At 35.8% G+C, this 18,683-nt stretch overlaps 2 protein-coding genes across 4 annotated transcripts in view; both read left to right on the top strand.

The window, feature by feature from the left end:
- chrna3 (cholinergic receptor, nicotinic, alpha 3) overlaps positions 1–4,219 on the top strand; it is a 10,894-nt gene extending 6,675 nt beyond the window's left edge. The window contains exons 4-6 of the mRNA XM_058387083.1: positions 1,031–1,140; positions 1,266–2,436; positions 3,210–4,219. Coding sequence (XP_058243066.1) covers positions 1,031–1,140; positions 1,266–2,436; positions 3,210–3,338 — 1,410 coding nt within the window. The 3' untranslated portion in view covers positions 3,339–4,219. The remainder of the gene's footprint in view (positions 1–1,030; positions 1,141–1,265; positions 2,437–3,209) is intronic.
- A 3,009-nt stretch (positions 4,220–7,228) lies between these two features.
- LOC131351595 (uncharacterized) lies at positions 7,229–18,677 on the top strand. 3 transcript variants are annotated; one of them, XM_058387037.1, is made up of 12 exons: positions 7,229–7,382; positions 7,553–7,695; positions 7,792–7,824; positions 7,933–8,229; positions 8,352–8,660; positions 8,902–9,009; positions 9,312–9,336; positions 9,434–9,489; positions 9,853–9,874; positions 10,461–10,498; positions 10,641–10,669; positions 18,566–18,677. In XM_058387037.1, the coding sequence occupies exons 2-12, from the start codon at positions 7,671–7,673 to the stop codon at positions 18,638–18,640; spliced, it is 1,017 nt and encodes a 338-aa protein (XP_058243020.1). In that variant the 5' UTR covers positions 7,229–7,382; positions 7,553–7,670; the 3' UTR covers positions 18,641–18,677. The 3 variants fall into 3 exon arrangements, with proteins under 3 accessions (XP_058243020.1, XP_058243022.1, XP_058243021.1); XM_058387038.1 differs by lacking the exon at positions 18,566–18,677 and adding an exon at positions 13,780–15,060 and having other exon boundaries at positions 7,231–7,382; XM_058387039.1 differs by lacking the exons at positions 10,641–10,669; positions 18,566–18,677 and having other exon boundaries at positions 8,902–9,059; positions 10,461–10,480.
- Positions 18,678–18,683: the final 6 nt, after the last annotated feature.

Below are 18,683 nucleotides of genomic sequence, written 5' to 3'. Positions count from 1 at the left end.
TAGCTAATCTGAACACCACACAGTATTACTACACACATTTATCGACTATTTAATATTACACTAATATTTTTATATTTTATTAAATTATTTTTCTTCTGTTCTGTATAGCTATTTCTATTAAAATTTAATTTCAATTAATTACATTTTTTTAAATGAATTTTATTTTATTTATTTATCTAAACACCACACAGTATTGCTACAAACATTTATTGACTGTTGACTATTTAATATTACAGCACAGCATGGGTGGACATAATACTCAAAGTCTTATTTTATATATTTTATTTATATTAGCATATTTATATTCAAATTTATATGCTGTCTTTTTTATATTTTATCAATTTATTTTTCCTCTGTTCTGTACAGCTAATTCAATTTAATTGGAATTATACACATTTTTATTTTATTTTATTTTAATTTAATTTAATTTAATTTAATTTAATTTAATTTAATTTAATTTAATTTAATTTAATTTAATTTAATTTAATTTAATTTAATTTAATTTAATTTAATTTAATTTAATTTAATTTAATTTAATTTCACTCATCTGAACACAACACAGTATTGCTACACACATTTATTGACTATTGATTATTAAATATTACACAGCAAAATTGGAAATATACGCACTTTATTAAGTTTTATTTTAAGACTTTAATTTATAAAGTCTTAGTATACTTTACTATGTTTTATTTTATTTTATTTTTATATTTTTTGTGTATTTAATTAATACATTTTGAATCTGTATATAAAATTTGAAATCTCAGTTCTAATTGGTCAGAAGGTGTTATATTATCTATAACAGCAGCTCTGTCCATAGTTCCGGCTGTCACTCAATTCACAGGTTTATATCAATATGCTTCTTCTAATAGGTTGTTGTTTCTATAGTAACAACCTCCACAGCGTCATGTATCTGTCAATGGGCTATCCTCTGTCAGAATAAACCTTGAAATGTTTATGTAGCTTTAAGTCAGGAAACCTTTACCTGGATAAGTGTACGTAATTTATGCAACATGTTTCTTTTCCACAGATATGGAATGACTACAAATTGAGGTGGAATCCCAAAGAGTTTGGAGGTGTGGAGTTCATCCGTGTCCCGTCCAACAAGATTTGGAAGCCGGACATTGTGTTATATAACAAGTAATGTGAAAGAAAGTTTGTATTTCGAAAAGAATCAAGAGTCTCTGAGAATATTAGATAGAATAATGGCTACAAAAAGGATTCAGATTGTTTCTGGTTCAGCTGTATTTCTTTCTGAATCACAGCGCAGTGGGAGACTTCCAGGTGGATGATAAAACCAAAGCTCTTCTTCGCTACAACGGAGATGTGACCTGGATTCCTCCTGCCATTTTCAAAAGCTCTTGCAAAATCGATGTCACCTATTTTCCCTTCGACTACCAGAACTGCACCATGAAGTTTGGCTCATGGACCTATGACAAGGCCAAGATTGATCTGGTACTGATTGGTTCTACAATCAACCTGAAGGATTTCTGGGAAAGTGGGGAGTGGATGATTATCGATGCTCCAGGCTACAAGCATGATATTAAATACAACTGTTGTGAGGAGATCTACACTGACATTACCTACTCGCTCTACATCCGTCGACTTCCTCTTTTCTACACCATCAACATGATCATCCCGTGCCTGCTCATCTCATTCCTGACCGTCCTGGTGTTTTATCTTCCATCAGACTGTGGTGAAAAAGTGACGCTTTGCATCTCGGTTCTCCTCTCCCTCACTGTCTTCCTCTTGGTCATCACTGAAACCATTCCATCCACCTCATTAGTCATTCCACTGATTGGTGAGTACCTGCTATTCACCATGATCTTCGTCACACTTTCTATAGTCATCACGGTCTTTGTGCTTAATGTGCATTATCGAACACCCAAGACTCACACCATGCCACGTTGGGTGCGCCATGTATTCCTTAGCCTCCTTCCCAAAATCATGTTCATGACCAGGCCTGAGCGAGACCCGGGAAAGCATAAAAATTTGGGACCCCCTCATCGATCGTGTTCCCTCCATTCTTCTGCGTCCTTCCCTCAACATCTCAGCAAGCAACAGAGCCTTCCAGGCAGCCTTCCTCGACGCACTCAGCTCTTACTCAGCACCGAGCTGAACACCCTGAGTGAAGCTGTTAAGGCCAGCTCAAGCTTCTTGTGCAGAGATGAGCGATGTACCTGCTACTTAAGGCAGCTCTCTACCAAACTGCCCACGAATGGAAACGGAGGGGCCGGAGTGGGCAGTTTGGGGGCAGTTAGTGGAGCAGGTGTAATAGTAGGTAGTGGAGCAGGAGGAAGTAGCCCTTGTTCAAGCTCAGAGTCTCTGGATGGGGGACTTTTGACTCTCTGTACACTCTCACCAGAAGTCCGGGAAGCTATTGAGAGCGTTAAGTACATTGCAGAGAATATGAGGCTACAGAATGAAGCCAAAGAGGTAAGATGTTTTTTTTTTTGGCTGTTAAATGAAAAACAATATGTAGAAAATGGTGGACAATCACAACATACATCGGGCTGTATTCAGAGCTATGCATCAATAATGACAAGCTGATCCTGAAAATATGCACATCGTTGTTATTATTAACTGCTGACTTAAGCTTTTTTGGGGAGGAGTTTGCTGAAATCAGAGGCCTGTCTCAGTTAGGTACAATTCTAACCCTCAACATAGGTGCACTATAAGGCGACGTGCAATCACAATTTGGTGGAACCACAATACATGATGCTAAAATACATGTACAACATGGTACATATATAAAAAGCTGGTCACACAAATAAAACGCAAAATGATATCATGTCCCGGATCATGTGCTATTCACTAAATACTGAAGTTTAAGCTATATTGCTGTATTTACGGTGATATACGGTAAATTTGTAGTGCACAGAATTAGTTGCATTCAGTAATTACATTGTATAATACATAAATTGTGTGACCTGTAAGGATGATTTACCAGACAAGGTAGGTGATCCTGATAAAAAGGCAAAATTTGTTTATTTCCTGGACCACATACAGGTGCCTGGAACTAGCATCCGTCATTTCAGCTTCAAACGAATGAACACACATCCAGTCTTCCAGCAGAAATGGTTTCCTTTTTAATGTAAACATCACCCTTTCCTTGATGCATCCATTTTGCAATCCTCTTTGCTCTGCTGATCTCCCTGCCGAGGGGATTTTCCTAATTCGTGTCTGCCGTTTCACTCCATCTTTTCAAGGTCCAGGACGACTGGAAATACGTGGCCATGGTGATTGACAGAATCTTCTTGTGGGTGTTTATCCTGGTGTGCATTCTGGGAACAGCAGGACTCTTTTTACAGCCTCTCCTCATGGGAGAAGACATGTGATCCTCCATGATCAATCTTAAACAGACTTGACTAAGTGGCGAAACTTTAGTAACAGCAAACTGAGGATGTAGTCCTTGTGCTTAGTTCATAGCTTTTTTCATAGACTTCCATGAAGCCGATGGAAAACTCCTTTTGGGGTTTTCTGGTTCTGATGTTATCTATTGTACAGTGTATTGTTAAACGTCATGAATGAATGGATTTTCAAGCTTCTTTTTCTATAATAAAAATGTTAATGCTGTAAGCCGAGCATAACTATGCAAATTGTGTCACATATTTGTCCAGGCTTTGTGGACAGTGCCATCCAGTGGGTGTATCAGGCATTACCAGCTAAACTATCCTACCTGCAAGGCATTACTCATAGTATACTATACATCACATTGTTCATCGGGACCCGACAACTGAATGAGGACATGGTTGTAGATTCATCTTAAACAAACCTCTTTTGTTCCCAATGCTAGCACATGTCCCTTATTTCTACAAACGACATGACCAGGAGTGTATTAAATGCATTCAGTGTAAGTCAGGGGTGTTCAGTTTGATCCTCAGAGAGTCAGGGTGAGTGCAGGATTTCTTCAATCAAGCAGGAGCCACACCTCATTCCACCTGGTTAATCAGATGATCTTGGCTCAAGTGTTGCTTCTTCTTGGTTGGAATGAAAATCTGCACCCACACGCCCCTTTTCCGGATAAGAATAAACATCTAAGTCATTTGTGAATTTTATAGATTTCTTGTTCATGTGAATAAAATCTCAAGTTATATTCCGCAAAGCTCCAAATGTTTTATTTTCTTTCTGTAATATCTATTAGAAGTACAAAAGAAGTCCATAACCAATTGATCAATATCATTTAAATCTAATATAGGATTCTAGCTTTTAATATCTTCATTAAAGAAACTTTTTCTTAGTAACAAGACAAACTGTGTGTTTTTGTCTTTTTTTTCTCATAAACTTCAAGAAAAAGAGAAAAATTAGGCTGGTGAGGTAATGACTGGTTATAACTGGTTATAACTTGCTTCAGGGTGTTCCATAAGATTTATTGTAACTACAAACAGAGTTTTATTTTTTATAATAATCTTTAGTAAATAAGGGACGTTGATCCCAGGACCACCAAAATGCCAGTGTTGGGCCCTTGAGCGAGGCCCTTAACCCTCAGTTGTATGAATGCAATGTAAGTTGCAAATAAATAAATAAATAATCATCATAATTGCTGCTAAAATGCTGTGCTGTTAGATTAAGACATGATGTGCTATTGAAAGAAAATAATAGTCCTTTATTATTATTATTATTATTATTATTATTATTATTATTATTATTATTGGATCCTTGTCAAATCCCTGACAACATTATACAAATACACATGTCCTAAATACACAACACCCAACTGTAAAAATCCTATGTATTTAACTGTATCCATACTATATAAATGCTATACATTGAACTCACTTTTATGATTGCTTTTAACATAATTGTGATATAATTTAAAATCTGGGTTTTGGGGGACAAACTGTCTAACATGGTTAAAGGGATGAATTAAAACAAACAAATAATAAGTAAGTAAGCAAATAACACTAATCCTTCCCACAGGAGAAATACATACCACAGATACTTACCAAAGATACCATTATTCACTTCACCTGTCAGTGCTCATAATGTTATGCCTATATAGATACTGATATTGTCAGTGGTCATCACTGCCAGGTAAAGTGAAAAACACTGATGATCTCCTCATTGTGGTGCCTGTTAGTGGGTGGGATATATTAGGCAGCAAGGGAACATTTTGTCCTCAAAGTTGATGTGTTAGAAGCAGGAAAAATGGGCAAGTGTATGGATTTGAGCGAGTTTGACGAAGGGCCAAATTGTCAAACTCGCTCAAATCCTTACACTTGCCCATTTTTCCTAGACGACTGGATCAGAGCATCTCCAAAACTGCAGCTCTTGTGGGTTGTTCCCAGTCTGCACTGGTCAGTATCTATCAAAAGTATCCTTTAGGTCTTGTAAGTTGCAAGGTGGGGCCCATGGAGGGTCTTAAAGGAGCTGCTGCTAACATCTTGGTGCTAGATACCACAGCACACCTTCAGGGATCTAGTGGAATCCATGCCTCGATGAATCAGGGCTGTTTTGGCAGCAAAAGGGGGACCGACGCAATGTAACGCAGGTGGTCATAATGTTATGCTTGATATGTGCACTTATATGTGTCAAACTGAGACAAATAAAGGAGGCATGTACACAGTTATATGTCATTTCAGTGCACACCAGAGTCATAATCTAGCAACAAACATTTTATACAATCTTTTAAACCCGTACGCTGTGATGATTTATAACCTGACTCTTCAGGCAGTGGCAGTGGTGGCTCAAGTGGTTAAGGCTCTGGGTCGTTGACTGGAAGATCATGGGTTGGAGCCCCAGCACCGACAAGTTGCCACTGTTGTGCCCTTGAGCAAGGCCCTTAACCCTCTCTGCTCCAGGGGCGCCATATCATGGCTGACCCTGTGCTCTGACCCCAACCTCCAAGGATGGGATATGCAAAGAAAGAATTTCACTGTGCTGTAATGTATATGTGACAAATAAAGGCTGTTTCTGTTTCAGTGTCATACAGAAGAGGGTGCGTTCCCCTCTGAGTCTGTTTCTCCAAAAACCGCTTCCTCATGTCATCTCTGGGAGATTTTACTCACCACTGTCACGTCCACCGACCTGAATAGAGAACTAAAACTGCATCTGGATTTCTTTTAACCTTTGATGCATTATATGTTGGTAACAACGAAGAGATGAAACAAATAGACGGGGAAATGAACTGAAGAGATGAACATGGTGAACAGTTTAAAATACACTCGTTTAGTGTATAGTTTAATATAAGAAAAACTATTCCATATAGTTTGAGTAAAAATCTGACATTTCCCCGTCTGACATGCTTTATACTAAATTTTAATTTTAACAGGTGTTGAATGTGATGTAGAGTGGTATTAACATAAACCACATTATTATCTCATGAGAATGGGGAATACAGCGTAACTATAGGGTTAAACTTAATGGTCATGAACGCGTGTAATGGTGGAATAGTGCAGGGGTCATGAGTCTGTTGTGAAACACAGGCTGGGTGGGGGTTTTTTTTTAGCTCAGGTGTAAACTCAGCAGACTTTAAAAATACACATCCACGTTCAACTCATGTTGGATGGAAAAACAATAATTGTGTTAACGATACTCGGTTCAGTTGCTGTGTGAGACATGTTCTGCAGCAAGTATTTTTTTTCCATTTTGAATAGAGCAAATGATCTAACGTTAGTCTCTGTGGTACACCACGCATGGTTAGAATGAAAGTGTGTATGCCTTACCTCGGGCAAACTCACTCTCTCTCCCTCTCACACACACACACGCGCACACACACTATCTATTTATACTGTGGAAAGACAGTAAGGCAGATAGGCTTAGTCATTATAGCATACAGATCTACACAGACCTATAGGTAAGTATATTTAGGCAGTTGACAGATATCGAGATCATTTCAGGCTTTCATGCTCTGCCTCGAAGACAAAGAAGTGACAAGCAGAATACAAATAAAATGATCGGTAAAAAAAAAAAACTCTAGACGGAAAAACATTCTCTAAAATGTATGAATTTTCTACAAAGAGCAGAAGAAATTTAGCACAAATAAGAAAAAATATATATACAGTATAAATTAAATGTAGGGCAGCATGGTGACTTAGTGGTTAGCACTGTTGCTTCACAGCAAGAAGGTCCTGGGTTCGAACATGCAGGGGTCTTTCTGTGTGGAGTTTGCATGTTCTCCCTGTGCCAGCGTGGGTTTACTCCGGTTTCCTCCCACAGTCCAAAAACATGTACATTAGGTTGATCGGTAATTCTAAAATGCCCATAGGAGTGAGTGTGAGTGTCTGTCTACAGTATATGTGTGACCCTGTGATGGACTGGTGACCTGTCCAGGGTGTACCCCTGCCTTTCACCCAATGTGTGCTGGGATAGGCTCCAGCAGATCCCCGTGACGCTAATTAGGAATAAAGCGGGTATAGAAAATAGATGGGTGGAAATTAAATGTAAGTATATGATTATATATTTAATGCTTTAATATAATACGATGTATATTTCGGCTCATACAGGTTATATACATTCTAAACAGATCTGTACAGAATATTAACACAAATGAATTAAATATTTCATCGAATACTCTTTTAACACTTCTTGCTTGTGTTTCGGTTTATATCAGTGACCTAAAGTTAACATCGCACGCAGAGCTGAAGTTCCTTTTTCACCCTAACCGTTGAACACACTCTGACTTGTGGAAAAAAAAGCGACCTGAACACATCCTTCACTCAAGCACTGCAATGCCTCACGTCATCATTAAACTAAGTAAGTAACTCAACTATTTTTCATTTAGCATGCAAGACCACAGTCGCTGAGAGAAATTTAAGAATGAATAAACTGCCTTATTATTTGACTTAACAGTGATCTTGGTGGCTTGGTTTTCTCAAGCTCAAGGTATGGATTCTTTTAAGGAGTAATAAAGTACTTCTGCTTTATAATTAAGCACAGATGTGCAGTTAGCATAGCCATGTAAAGTTAGAAATCTCTCTGTTTCTTTTAAAGGTCTAGAAATCTATCCAGCAAAGATTTATTTAGGTAAATCCGAAGGCACACTGGAGTTCACGTGCAGCACATATGGGCTGCAGGACGCATTACAGAGGACCAGCAAGTTCCATATTTACCTCTGTAGGAATGGCGTTGGAATAAAAATGAAATTGAGTTGGCAAGATGCTACATTTTGTGTAGACGACACTAGAAGGGACAATACAGGATATTATAGTTGTGTCTATTCAGTGCAAAAATATAATATCGATCAAGTAAGACAAAATGGCACGAATTCCATCTTTGTTAGTGTAAACGGTAAGATTTTTATAAATCGGTTTGTTTCTGGGTTTTTTTGTTTGTTTGTTTGTTTGTTTGTTATCTGATCATATTAAAGCCTGATAATATTGTCGACTAATTCATAATTGTATCCCGGTCAGATTCCTTCGTCCCGGCAGAGATAGCCTCGTCTCAGACACATGTGATAACAGGATCCGATGTTGAATTCCAGTGTACCTCTTTAAATTTACCCGAGAGGAACCATAAAGGCAACATTTACGCCGTTCTGTACAAGAACAGCACTGTAATTCAGATGAATATTTGGGACATGAGAAAGAACAAGGCCAGGTTTGTTCTGAAAGAAGTCAGGATACAAGACGCTGGAAAATATATCTGTTTTCTGATGTCAGAGCCGTTACCTTTTCCTAAAAACGTGTACGGTGTCAATGAAGTCATCCTTGACGTTACTGGTAAGATGACGAAGCATGAATCAACATATTGATATAATAATAATAATAATAATAATAATAATAATAATAATAACACGGATTAATTGATATGTAAGATAATCAACGCACTACTTATTATATTCTAATTAAAACTGACTGACTTATTGTTTTATTAGTATTATTTTTTTATAAGTATCATTGTTTAGATGTTAATTATTTAATTATTTTATTTTATTTTATTTATGGTATTAATACTTTTCAGTTTCAGAGTACTTTAATGAAACTATAAAGATTACTGTTGGTGTTCTATCCCTGCTGCTGATTATTTTGATTCTTGGACTGGTCTCTTGGGGAGTGTTTCAGAAGAAAGGTCAGTTACAATTCTGTGTATTAAAATCATTGGAGAGAAAAAAAGCTGTGGTGAGTATCAGGTTCAAAGCGATATATATTTTAAAAAACACTTATTTATACTAGTTTTTAAATAATAATACAATGCAAGTTCATGTCTATATTTATAAATATAATATAATATAATATAATATAATATAATATAATATAATATAATATAATATAATATAATATAATATAATATAATATAATATAATATAATGTTTACTGACTATGAATTAGTAAAAATATATAAATAATTTTCTTTTATTTGTTTCAAATAAGGTTGCTTTAAAGGCCACAGTGATCGGTTTGTATATTTTTGTTTCTTACTCTACAATAAAAAAAAAAAAAGTATGAATTATGAATATTTGAATAATACATATTTATGAATATTTATATTTCAGATTTGATATTTCTGTTGAACACAGTAATCACCCGAGAGAGGCAGAGATGAACCAAGGTATCTTTTGTTTTTATTTTTTTACATATACAAAGTGAAATATTTGAAATACAGAAGGAGTAAAATCCAATTTAATTTAATTTAATTTAATTTAATTTAATTTAATTTAATTTAATTTAATTTAATTTAATAAATTAATTTGATTAATTAAATAAATAATTTATTTATTCATTCATTCATTCATTCATTCATTTATTCATTTATTTATTTATTTATTCGTTTGTTCATTCATTCATTCATTCATTCATTCACTCATTCATTCATTTATTCATTTATTTACTTAACTTTTCCAAATTTTTCTACTAATATTCTATATGTAATACTGTCTTGGAGTGATCATTTACTTTTTTTCACTATTAACAGCTGAAATGCGGAATGTACACAGGTAAACTGATTTATTTGTTTATTCCACATCTCAGTAATTACGACTATAGAAACAAGCAAACTAGATAAAGCTAGTTTTGCTGGAACTATATCAGACGTATAGTATTTGTCACACAAGGGTCAGCAGATATTGTACATGTGCGTCACCGAAGGTCCCTGCTTTGGTTCAATGCTTACTAGCTAAGGGTAGCTTGGTATGAGATTGAACAATGGGACACTTAAAAAAGGTGTTCTTTGAATAGATCTACGCTTCCTGAAGTTTCTGTTTGAAAGTTCTGTGAAAGAAAAACAATATGTCATCAGGTTCTACATAGAAGCTCTAAGGCTTGCTGTAGATGCATTTTTTCAGCACTGAGAGTCATTTGAAGAGCAAAAACAGTGCAAAGATGTGTATCCATTATTTATCTTGAATGAAAATATACAGCTGCAACAGGCCTTTCAAAGATAAAATGCATGTCCCTCACTTTAAGGATTACTCCCTAGGAACCATCCTGAAACACGCTTAATGCTTTCACATCTGACCTTTTCCCCACCCAAGTGTGTATGTCTACAGCATTATAGTGTATATTTATTTCCATCTCTTTCAGCTTTGATTCAGAATGGGATCAAACTTCCTCATCTAGTGGTGAGTGTACCTGACAGTAAACTTCATAATATTTAAAATGTTGTACATTTATATGACTTTGCTGTGAACTTTGCTGTGACATTGTGGAGTTTTAAACATCTCCTGGACCATTCCTAATGAAGGTTTTTTCCCCCCCTGACAGCTAGTCCTTCATATACAAACACTTACCAGGTAAGCTTCTGTATGTACTTAGCTATTAGATATACTTAAACAATTAAGTAAAAAAAAGACTGAAAAACTTCAGATTTAGACAATATACCAAGTAATAGGAGGTGCTGGATCAAGTGCTATTTTAAAAGAGTGAAAGTGAATAATGTGAATAGATCAGGTGTGTGTGACACCTAGGCCTTCACTGGTGTCCTTCCTACTGGGCAATCTTCAGTGTTTGAACCTTTTATAACAAACAATCCCAACACAGTCTTCTGGATCGAGTCCTGAGTACTGGGTGCATCTGTATCCTCTAGTATCAATTACAATGATACAGGTACTCAAAATTCACATGTATTAATGGAATATTTCACCCCAAAATAAAATTCATCATTTAGTCATCGTTGTGTCATTTAAAACCTATATTTGAAAGAAAGGTCTCAGTGGTTATGTGTCCAATGGACACAAAAGTCAATTGGGTTCAATGTTGTAAGGTTCAAAAAAGATGGACAAAGAAAATCAAACAGGCTTGGAGTGACATGAGAGTGGGTAAAAGCTGAAGTAACTTTTAGGGGATCGTTCACCCCAAAATGAAATTTCTTTCATTACTAACTCACCCTCAAGTCATTTCAGCCACCCACTGACTTCCATTATAGAGATACAAAACCATCGGGACATCTCTCAAAATTTCTTTTGTCAATATAGTCATATATAGTCATATGACATGAGGGTGAATGAATTTTAATGACAGTTCTTGGGTAAACTATCCCTTTTACTTTACCACAGCATTTCACATCATTGTACAGCAAAATGCAATGCAGAAGGCCCATTTTCCTACCATATACTCCATAATAAGACCGCTACGGTCTTCATTAAGACAGACACAGAGAGATCTGAGTTTGCACTCTCGCTTCACATCAGTGTTGTCTGTCTAAATATGCAAATATGGAATATTAATGAATAATAGCCTTTACATTTTTTCCAAATCACAGACACACATTTACTTTGATTTCTAGAAAACAACAGTATATTTATATTTATTTAAGTGGACCTCAGAAAACTAAGAACAAAGACACCTGATGCCTTTTTTAACTCATAGATGTGCCACTTTGCAGAAATTCATGGTATGAAGGATGGGAAATCCCATCTGGTTTGTGCTTGAGCGAGTTTACTGTAACTTCTGTACGGCCAATGTTTTGTTCTATAATTGCCAAGTTTATACTTGAAACTGAGGTGGCATGTCGGCTTAGTGGTCAGCACGTTTGTCTCACATCTCCAGTGTCCGGGTTTCAGATCTCACGCCGGCTCATTGTGTGTGTGTGTGTGTGTGTGTGTTCTACCCGTGCTTGGTGGGTTTCCTCCCACAGTCCAAACACGTGCTTCTAGGCTGATTGGAATCTCTAAATCGCCTGTAGTGAATGAGTGTGGGCGTGCCCTGTGAGGAGTTGGCACTCTGTTCACAATGAGTTGTAACCATCATACACAATACTCAACTGCTAAAACACATCAGTGTCACCCAAAAAACAGCACAACATGTGACTTAACACAAAAGCCAAATATAGTGCACCTCATTCGAATGCCTGAATAATCCATTAAGTTTTAAACAAACATACAAATACTTGACTACTACATAAAATGCTAAAATCACCCCATAACAGAGCATCAAGTTTAATACCGACCAAACGTGATGAAAATGATACAGAACCACAACAGAGAACAAAGAAATAAAGAACAAAAATCCTTAAGATTTCTCACCTGATGCTTTTCTTTAATGCCCAGATCCGTTACAAAACGTCACGTCCATTTTTTTATTTAATAACTTTACATACGTTACGATACGTTACAATAACAGTACATTACGTAAGTTTAACAAATGACAATCAAGTGTAGCAGAAATTGGAATGATTTGTTTTGGGGTAACTCATGTTTTGACTGAAAACGAAACATATATGTGTTATTTTAACACGAAATATTTGGGTAAAACAAACAGTGCCACAAAACCCAATTATTGAGTGTAGGGCTCATGGCTTTAAGAATTTCAGGGCTCTAATACTGTAGTTGCATAAGTATTTCTGTTTGTACCTAGTCTACCAAGGGCAATATATTCATAGAAAAGTTGCGGAAATTTTTTTCCACACAAATGTTTCTCTCTCTTCAAAGTAAATGTTGCTATGGAACTGATTTCTGTTCACTGAGACACCTTGATTATAAGCAGCCAAATTTGAGGACGTTATCTTCAACCACTACAATTCTGTGTAAGGTTATCCAACAAAGGGGAAAAATACATGTCTAAAACACCCCGAAAGCCAACCAATGAGTCCTGACTCATTTTATATCAGACTCAAATAATTCATTTGTTTATGCTGACTGAAAATGTGTTGGCAGAATGAAGCACACCCATGTACTGATAAAAAAGGGGCTTAAGCTAAACACTTGTGTTTTGAGGTGTTGGTCTGGATTTGAGTAGAAGCCTCCTTGTCTTGAAATCCCACAAACATGAACAATAAACTGAATGCGTCAGTCAGAATATCGAGAATATTAAGTCCATGTGTAACTTCGAATACATACCTGTGTAAAATATTGCTGTACTTTTAAATCCAAGTCTCGAACTCTGAATAAGAGTAATGTGCATCCTAAACAAACTGACGAATGTCTTTCATCCTTACATCAAACCTGTCTCTTCTCCATTCATCATTCACCGATTATGCGTACTGACATTCAGCTGACAAAACAATTTGAATGCAATAACCAGATGGGTGACAATGAAAAAAAATCTGTTATGTATTGTGGGGGCATTTATTAATTGTCCTGGCATGGTGTTGCTCCATGAAATGGCAGAAAGATGAAGGATAACAAGGATGTGGATGAAAATATCCTGTAACCTTCACACTCAATGTGAACAACAATGGCTTTATCATAAAAACACCAACAGCTTCAGAGACATAAAAATCCATGCCAATGAACACTAGAGCTGTTCTGGTGGCTTATAGTGGTCTAGAACCTTCCTTTAATTTGTTTCAACAAATGCTAGTATGATAATGAATAAAATCTAATCTGTCAAAGATCCACTTAGGTTTAAATCAATTTGTGTGTGTTTATATGCATTGTGTATTCAGTATGTTGTTCTTTTCCAGGTCTGTGAAGATCAGTGAAAAAATCAGAAGTGTGGCTACAGCAATATGGCTAAACTCAAACCCCAGAAACCTATACTCTAACCTATTACAAACTAGTTAACTAGTACACAGTTCACTGTGCTTGGAAATATTGATATAAGCAAAAGGCTTAGCATTTCCAGAAGAACCAACAATCTGCATAATCTTTCATTTATCTGGTATTGCCTTTTATATATTTTTTTCTTACATTTTAGTGTAAATGTTGAACTGTTGGATTTCAAAACAAATTAAACATGTTGATGTCCGTATCCATGTCCCCCATGTTTGTGGCATTACTGTTTAACTAAATTCTAATATGTTTAAAACAATTTAGAAACTATATTTGCCGCAAATTCTCTCTGCTAGCTACTGTGCTCTTCTTTAGGATACCATTTACACCAACAAACGGACCATACAATATATAACACTATAGTTTTATGATTTACACTGATCAGGTGTAACATTATGAGCACCAACAGGTGAACACTGATGATCTCCTCATCATGGCACCTGTTAGTGGGTGGGATATATTAGGCAGCAAGTGAACATTTTGTCCTCAAAGTTGATGTGTTAGAAGCAGGAAAAATGGACAAGCGTAAGGATTTGAGCGAATTTGACGAAGGGCCAAATTGTGACGGATAGACTACTGGATCAGAGTTTCTCCAAAACTGCAGCTCTTGTGGGGTGTTCCCGGTCTGCAGTGGTCAGTATCTATCAAAAGTAGTCCAAGGAAGGAACAGTGGTGAACTGGCGACAGGGTCATGGATGAACAAGGCTCATTGATGCACATGGAGAGCGAAGGCTGGCCCGTGTGATCCGATCCAACAGACGAGAAATTGCTGAAGAATAGAATAGAATAGGCTCTAAAAGAAAGGTGTCAGAATACACAGTGTCAGGGCTGTTTTGGCAGCAAAAGGGGGACCAACACAATATTAGGCAGGTGGTCATAATGCTATTCCTGGTCAGTGTATATTTGCACTTAACATGACCATGGACAATAGGGCACTAGAACTTATTTGGGTACCCACAGTATGTTATAGTTCCACATAAGTCTAGGAGGAATATTAGGTGAGAGTATGAATACTTATGGCCATATGGCCTCACTAAATACCCCGCCAAATAAAGCACCCTCGGGGGCAAAAGAAGTTGAATAGAATATGAATACTCAGTTATGCCACATAGGCTTGCTAATTCCCTCCTACCATAATTCTTATCTCATTAGTTACAATAATGGCAATGTAATGGGTAAAATTAAATTAAATTAAATTAAATTAAATTAAATTAAATTAAATTAAATTAAATTAAATTAAATTAAATTAAATTAAATTAAATTAAATTTAAATAAAATAAAATAAAATAAAATAAAATAAAATAAAATAAAATAACAAATTACACTTGCTCTTATTTGGAACAACACAGATATTTTTATTCTTTTGTAATAGAGATATATTTTTTAGTAATTTAAATGGGAGCCATTTCTTCTCAGTAACATAGGCCTCTGCCAAGCCTGAATTTCAGTGTAATATTATTATTATATAGTAAACTGGTCAAACTGAGCTTCAGGTCAGCGTACTGGCCCTGGAAGTATTAGTGTATTTCATCAGTCCATACTTAAAACATCAGAAAAGTGGCAAAAATGTCAACTTGCTGGGTCCTGAATGTTTCTAATTGAGGCATTAATGGAGAGCCTCACAGCTCCAGCATTCAGGAGTCTGATTGTTCTCACAGCATCCATTAAACATTCAAGCCCAAGTCTATTAGGGGGTGGCTAAATGGATGGGTTGTGTGACATTGGTAATGTGTTTCAGAGCAGTTAGCTGGCTGCACTGTGATGCAGTGTGTAGTGTATCACAGCTCCAGGGTCCTTGGCTTTAATCCTGATCTTGGGTTACTGCTTATCTGAAATTTCCCATTTGTCCTTTGTGTGGCTTTCCTGAGGGTTCTCTGTTCTCCACCTCGCAAAACAATCCAATCTAAATCACCTGTAGATGTGAATAAGTGTATAAATGTTTATGTTGGCTCTGGCTTTTGCCTATAGATTCTGGTTATAAGTTATCAGTGCAGTCAGTTAGATGACTGTGATGGTGATTAGATTAGTTTCAGTGATGGAGAATGCAGTGCCAGTATGATTCATTAAGATGATGGCCTTTGGGAAAAAGCTGTTTCTTAGAATGGTGGTGTATGAATAGAAGGCCCTGTACTGCCTGCCAGATGGCAGGAGGGCAAACAGATGATACAAGAATGAACAAGATCATTGTAGATGTTTCTGGCTTTGTGTAGGCAAAGTAAACTGTAGCAGGTTGGAACCTGTATCCCAGGGACTTTCAGAGAATTGCTCATGACCGTCTGCAGAGACATTTTATTGGCAGCTGGCATATCATTACAGAATGTAAAATATCAGTATGCTCATTGTGGTGGAGTAGCCACAAGAAAAAAAAAATCACCACCAGCTGTTTGGGGCAGTTTGTCTATCTTGAACCATCTCTGAAAGTACAGCTGCTGTGCTTGTTTATCTAAAGAGGCGGTGCTGGCAGGCCAAGAGATGTCCTCTGAGATGTCCTCTAGGATGTGGATACCCATTATAATCGCTGTAAATGTAAAACGTATGACTGTATCAGGGGCAAAACAGATTTTTAAAACACGAAAATGGTTATATTCCGGAAAATATACAGGACCACGGTTTCATTTTTGAAATGGAATTCGGTCCATTACTCTTTATTATAAAATACTGTGTTTTTTAGATGGTTTTATTACTCAAAAGTGGCGTGCAAATATATATATATATATTTTAAAATGATCACAAACAGGTTAATTACCACCAATTAAAACATTCCCTTGCTTGCAACATGTAAAGTAAAATAATAATAATAAAAAAAATTATATTATATTATCAGAAAATAGAAAATAGAATCAGAAAAAGTTTTATTTAGGTGCAGCAAAGGGTCAGCAAAGAGCACTTTACAGTACTAGGAATTTGTCTTGGTGTCAGGTGCCAGGTGATATAATAATAAATAAAAATTTTATTTATGTAAAATTTAAATATAATTTAAACAGAAATTAAAAATATAAATGAATGAATGAATGAATGAATGAATGAATGAATAAATAAATAAATAAATAAATAAATAAGAATGTATTAAAACATCTGACTTTATATTGAAGTATTGGGATTTCTCCGCCCAGACTATTGGCCAGACTGGTTTGAGTGGACAGAAAGTTACAGTAACTGTAATTGGACTGGTTGAAATTGTTACCTTTTATTTATTTATTTATTTATTTTAATTATCTGAACAAGTGATAGCTTAGGATTGAAGCCTGCTAATAATGTCCAAATATTCTTAAATTCTTGAATTTGTACAATGCATTGCAATTCACAAGAATATTTAAAGCATAACAAAGAATAGGTTTATTCTAAAAGAAATCACAATGCGAGAAAATATCCATTTTCTGATGTCAGAAAAAACGAACATGGCCCCAATGAAGTCAACCTTCACAGTACATGTAAGATGTAGCGTAAACCAAGACGTCAATACCTGAAGGTTAGCTGCATCGCTGTAGATATTTACAGAACACACTCTTGACATGCTTTGGTTAACCTCTGATAAGCACAAACTCACAAAATGCATGAACTCAACGCTGAGAAAATCAACACAGGCCTCTGTAAACTAAATGTACAGGCTCGTTATTTATGTCTGTACTTTTGGGGGTCACCAACAACCTGTACCAAATTCCTTGTGTGTGAAAAACCTGATTCTGATTGTGATATGAGAAACATGGGCCTCTTTCTGAAACCAGCTGAAAAAAAGTGTCTACAATTTATAAAAAGATGAAGATTTGATGAAGGCTTTCTGAATCTAGAAGTCGCAGAAATCGATATCTAGATTATTTGAATGTTAAATAATTATCGTAGTTGATAAAGATTAAGATAAATTCGGAGATCATGTCTGCTTTCTTGAAATGAATAATTCAGGAAAAATTACAGAGAGGTTTGGAAACTTATTCGTCAGTAAAATCCCACTCCTTTACCTGATAGATTCAATTCAGTTTAATTTTATTTTATTTGTGTAGCGCTTTCAACAATGGACATTGTCTCAAAGCAGCTTTACAGAACATAAGAAACAAAAAACATAGTGCAAAAAGTCCTAGATGTTAGACAAAATCATCCCTAGTCATGTGCTGCTCCTGCTGTCCAATAGTAAAAGCTTGGCTGGTTACATTACGGCCAATAAATTTTCACCCACCGCTGATACACACGCTGTACACACAATAGCACACAATAATTTGCGATCGATCAAAAATAGACATGTGCCGCAGCGTGATCTGTAAGTACCTGATGTAATTTGAGCTATTTTCTATTTAAAATGGAAAATAATTTACTAATTGAACCTAAAATGTCATTAATAAGAGTACTGAAGCCTTAAATTTATATTTAATATTTTTCTTTTGCTTTTTTGCTTTTTTTTAATCGGAAAAGATGTTTATTTAACGATATCAACATCTTTACCTCAGTCAGAAGGTATTTCATTTCTTTAGTTTCCCTGACACTTCACTACAAGGCTGTAATGACCATTTCCTTTGGGATAAATAAAGTTCATCTTGTTTTATCGTAAATTAAATAGAAAATTGTCACGCTTTCATTAAATAGGAATTTCATTCTTTCTGAGAATTTTATATCAGTACAAATACAAATATATACAAATAGATGATTTAGATTGTTCAAAGATGATTATTCATGTGAGGTCACTTTTTTTTGGTACTATTTCTATAGGTGAGGCTTTGGAGATTTTCCCGGCACAAATTTTCGGAGCCTTCACAGCAAAAGTTGGTGAAAATCTTATGCTAAAATGCAGCATCTCTCACACTCACAGCTCAAATCTAGTAATTCA

This window comes from Hemibagrus wyckioides, linkage group LG04 (assembly GCF_019097595.1).
Source record: "Hemibagrus wyckioides isolate EC202008001 linkage group LG04, SWU_Hwy_1.0, whole genome shotgun sequence".
Lineage (NCBI taxonomy): Eukaryota > Metazoa > Chordata > Actinopteri > Siluriformes > Bagridae > Hemibagrus > Hemibagrus wyckioides.
The sequence above is the reverse complement of the archived record's forward strand: the minus strand, read 5'-3'. Positions and strand labels throughout refer to the sequence as shown.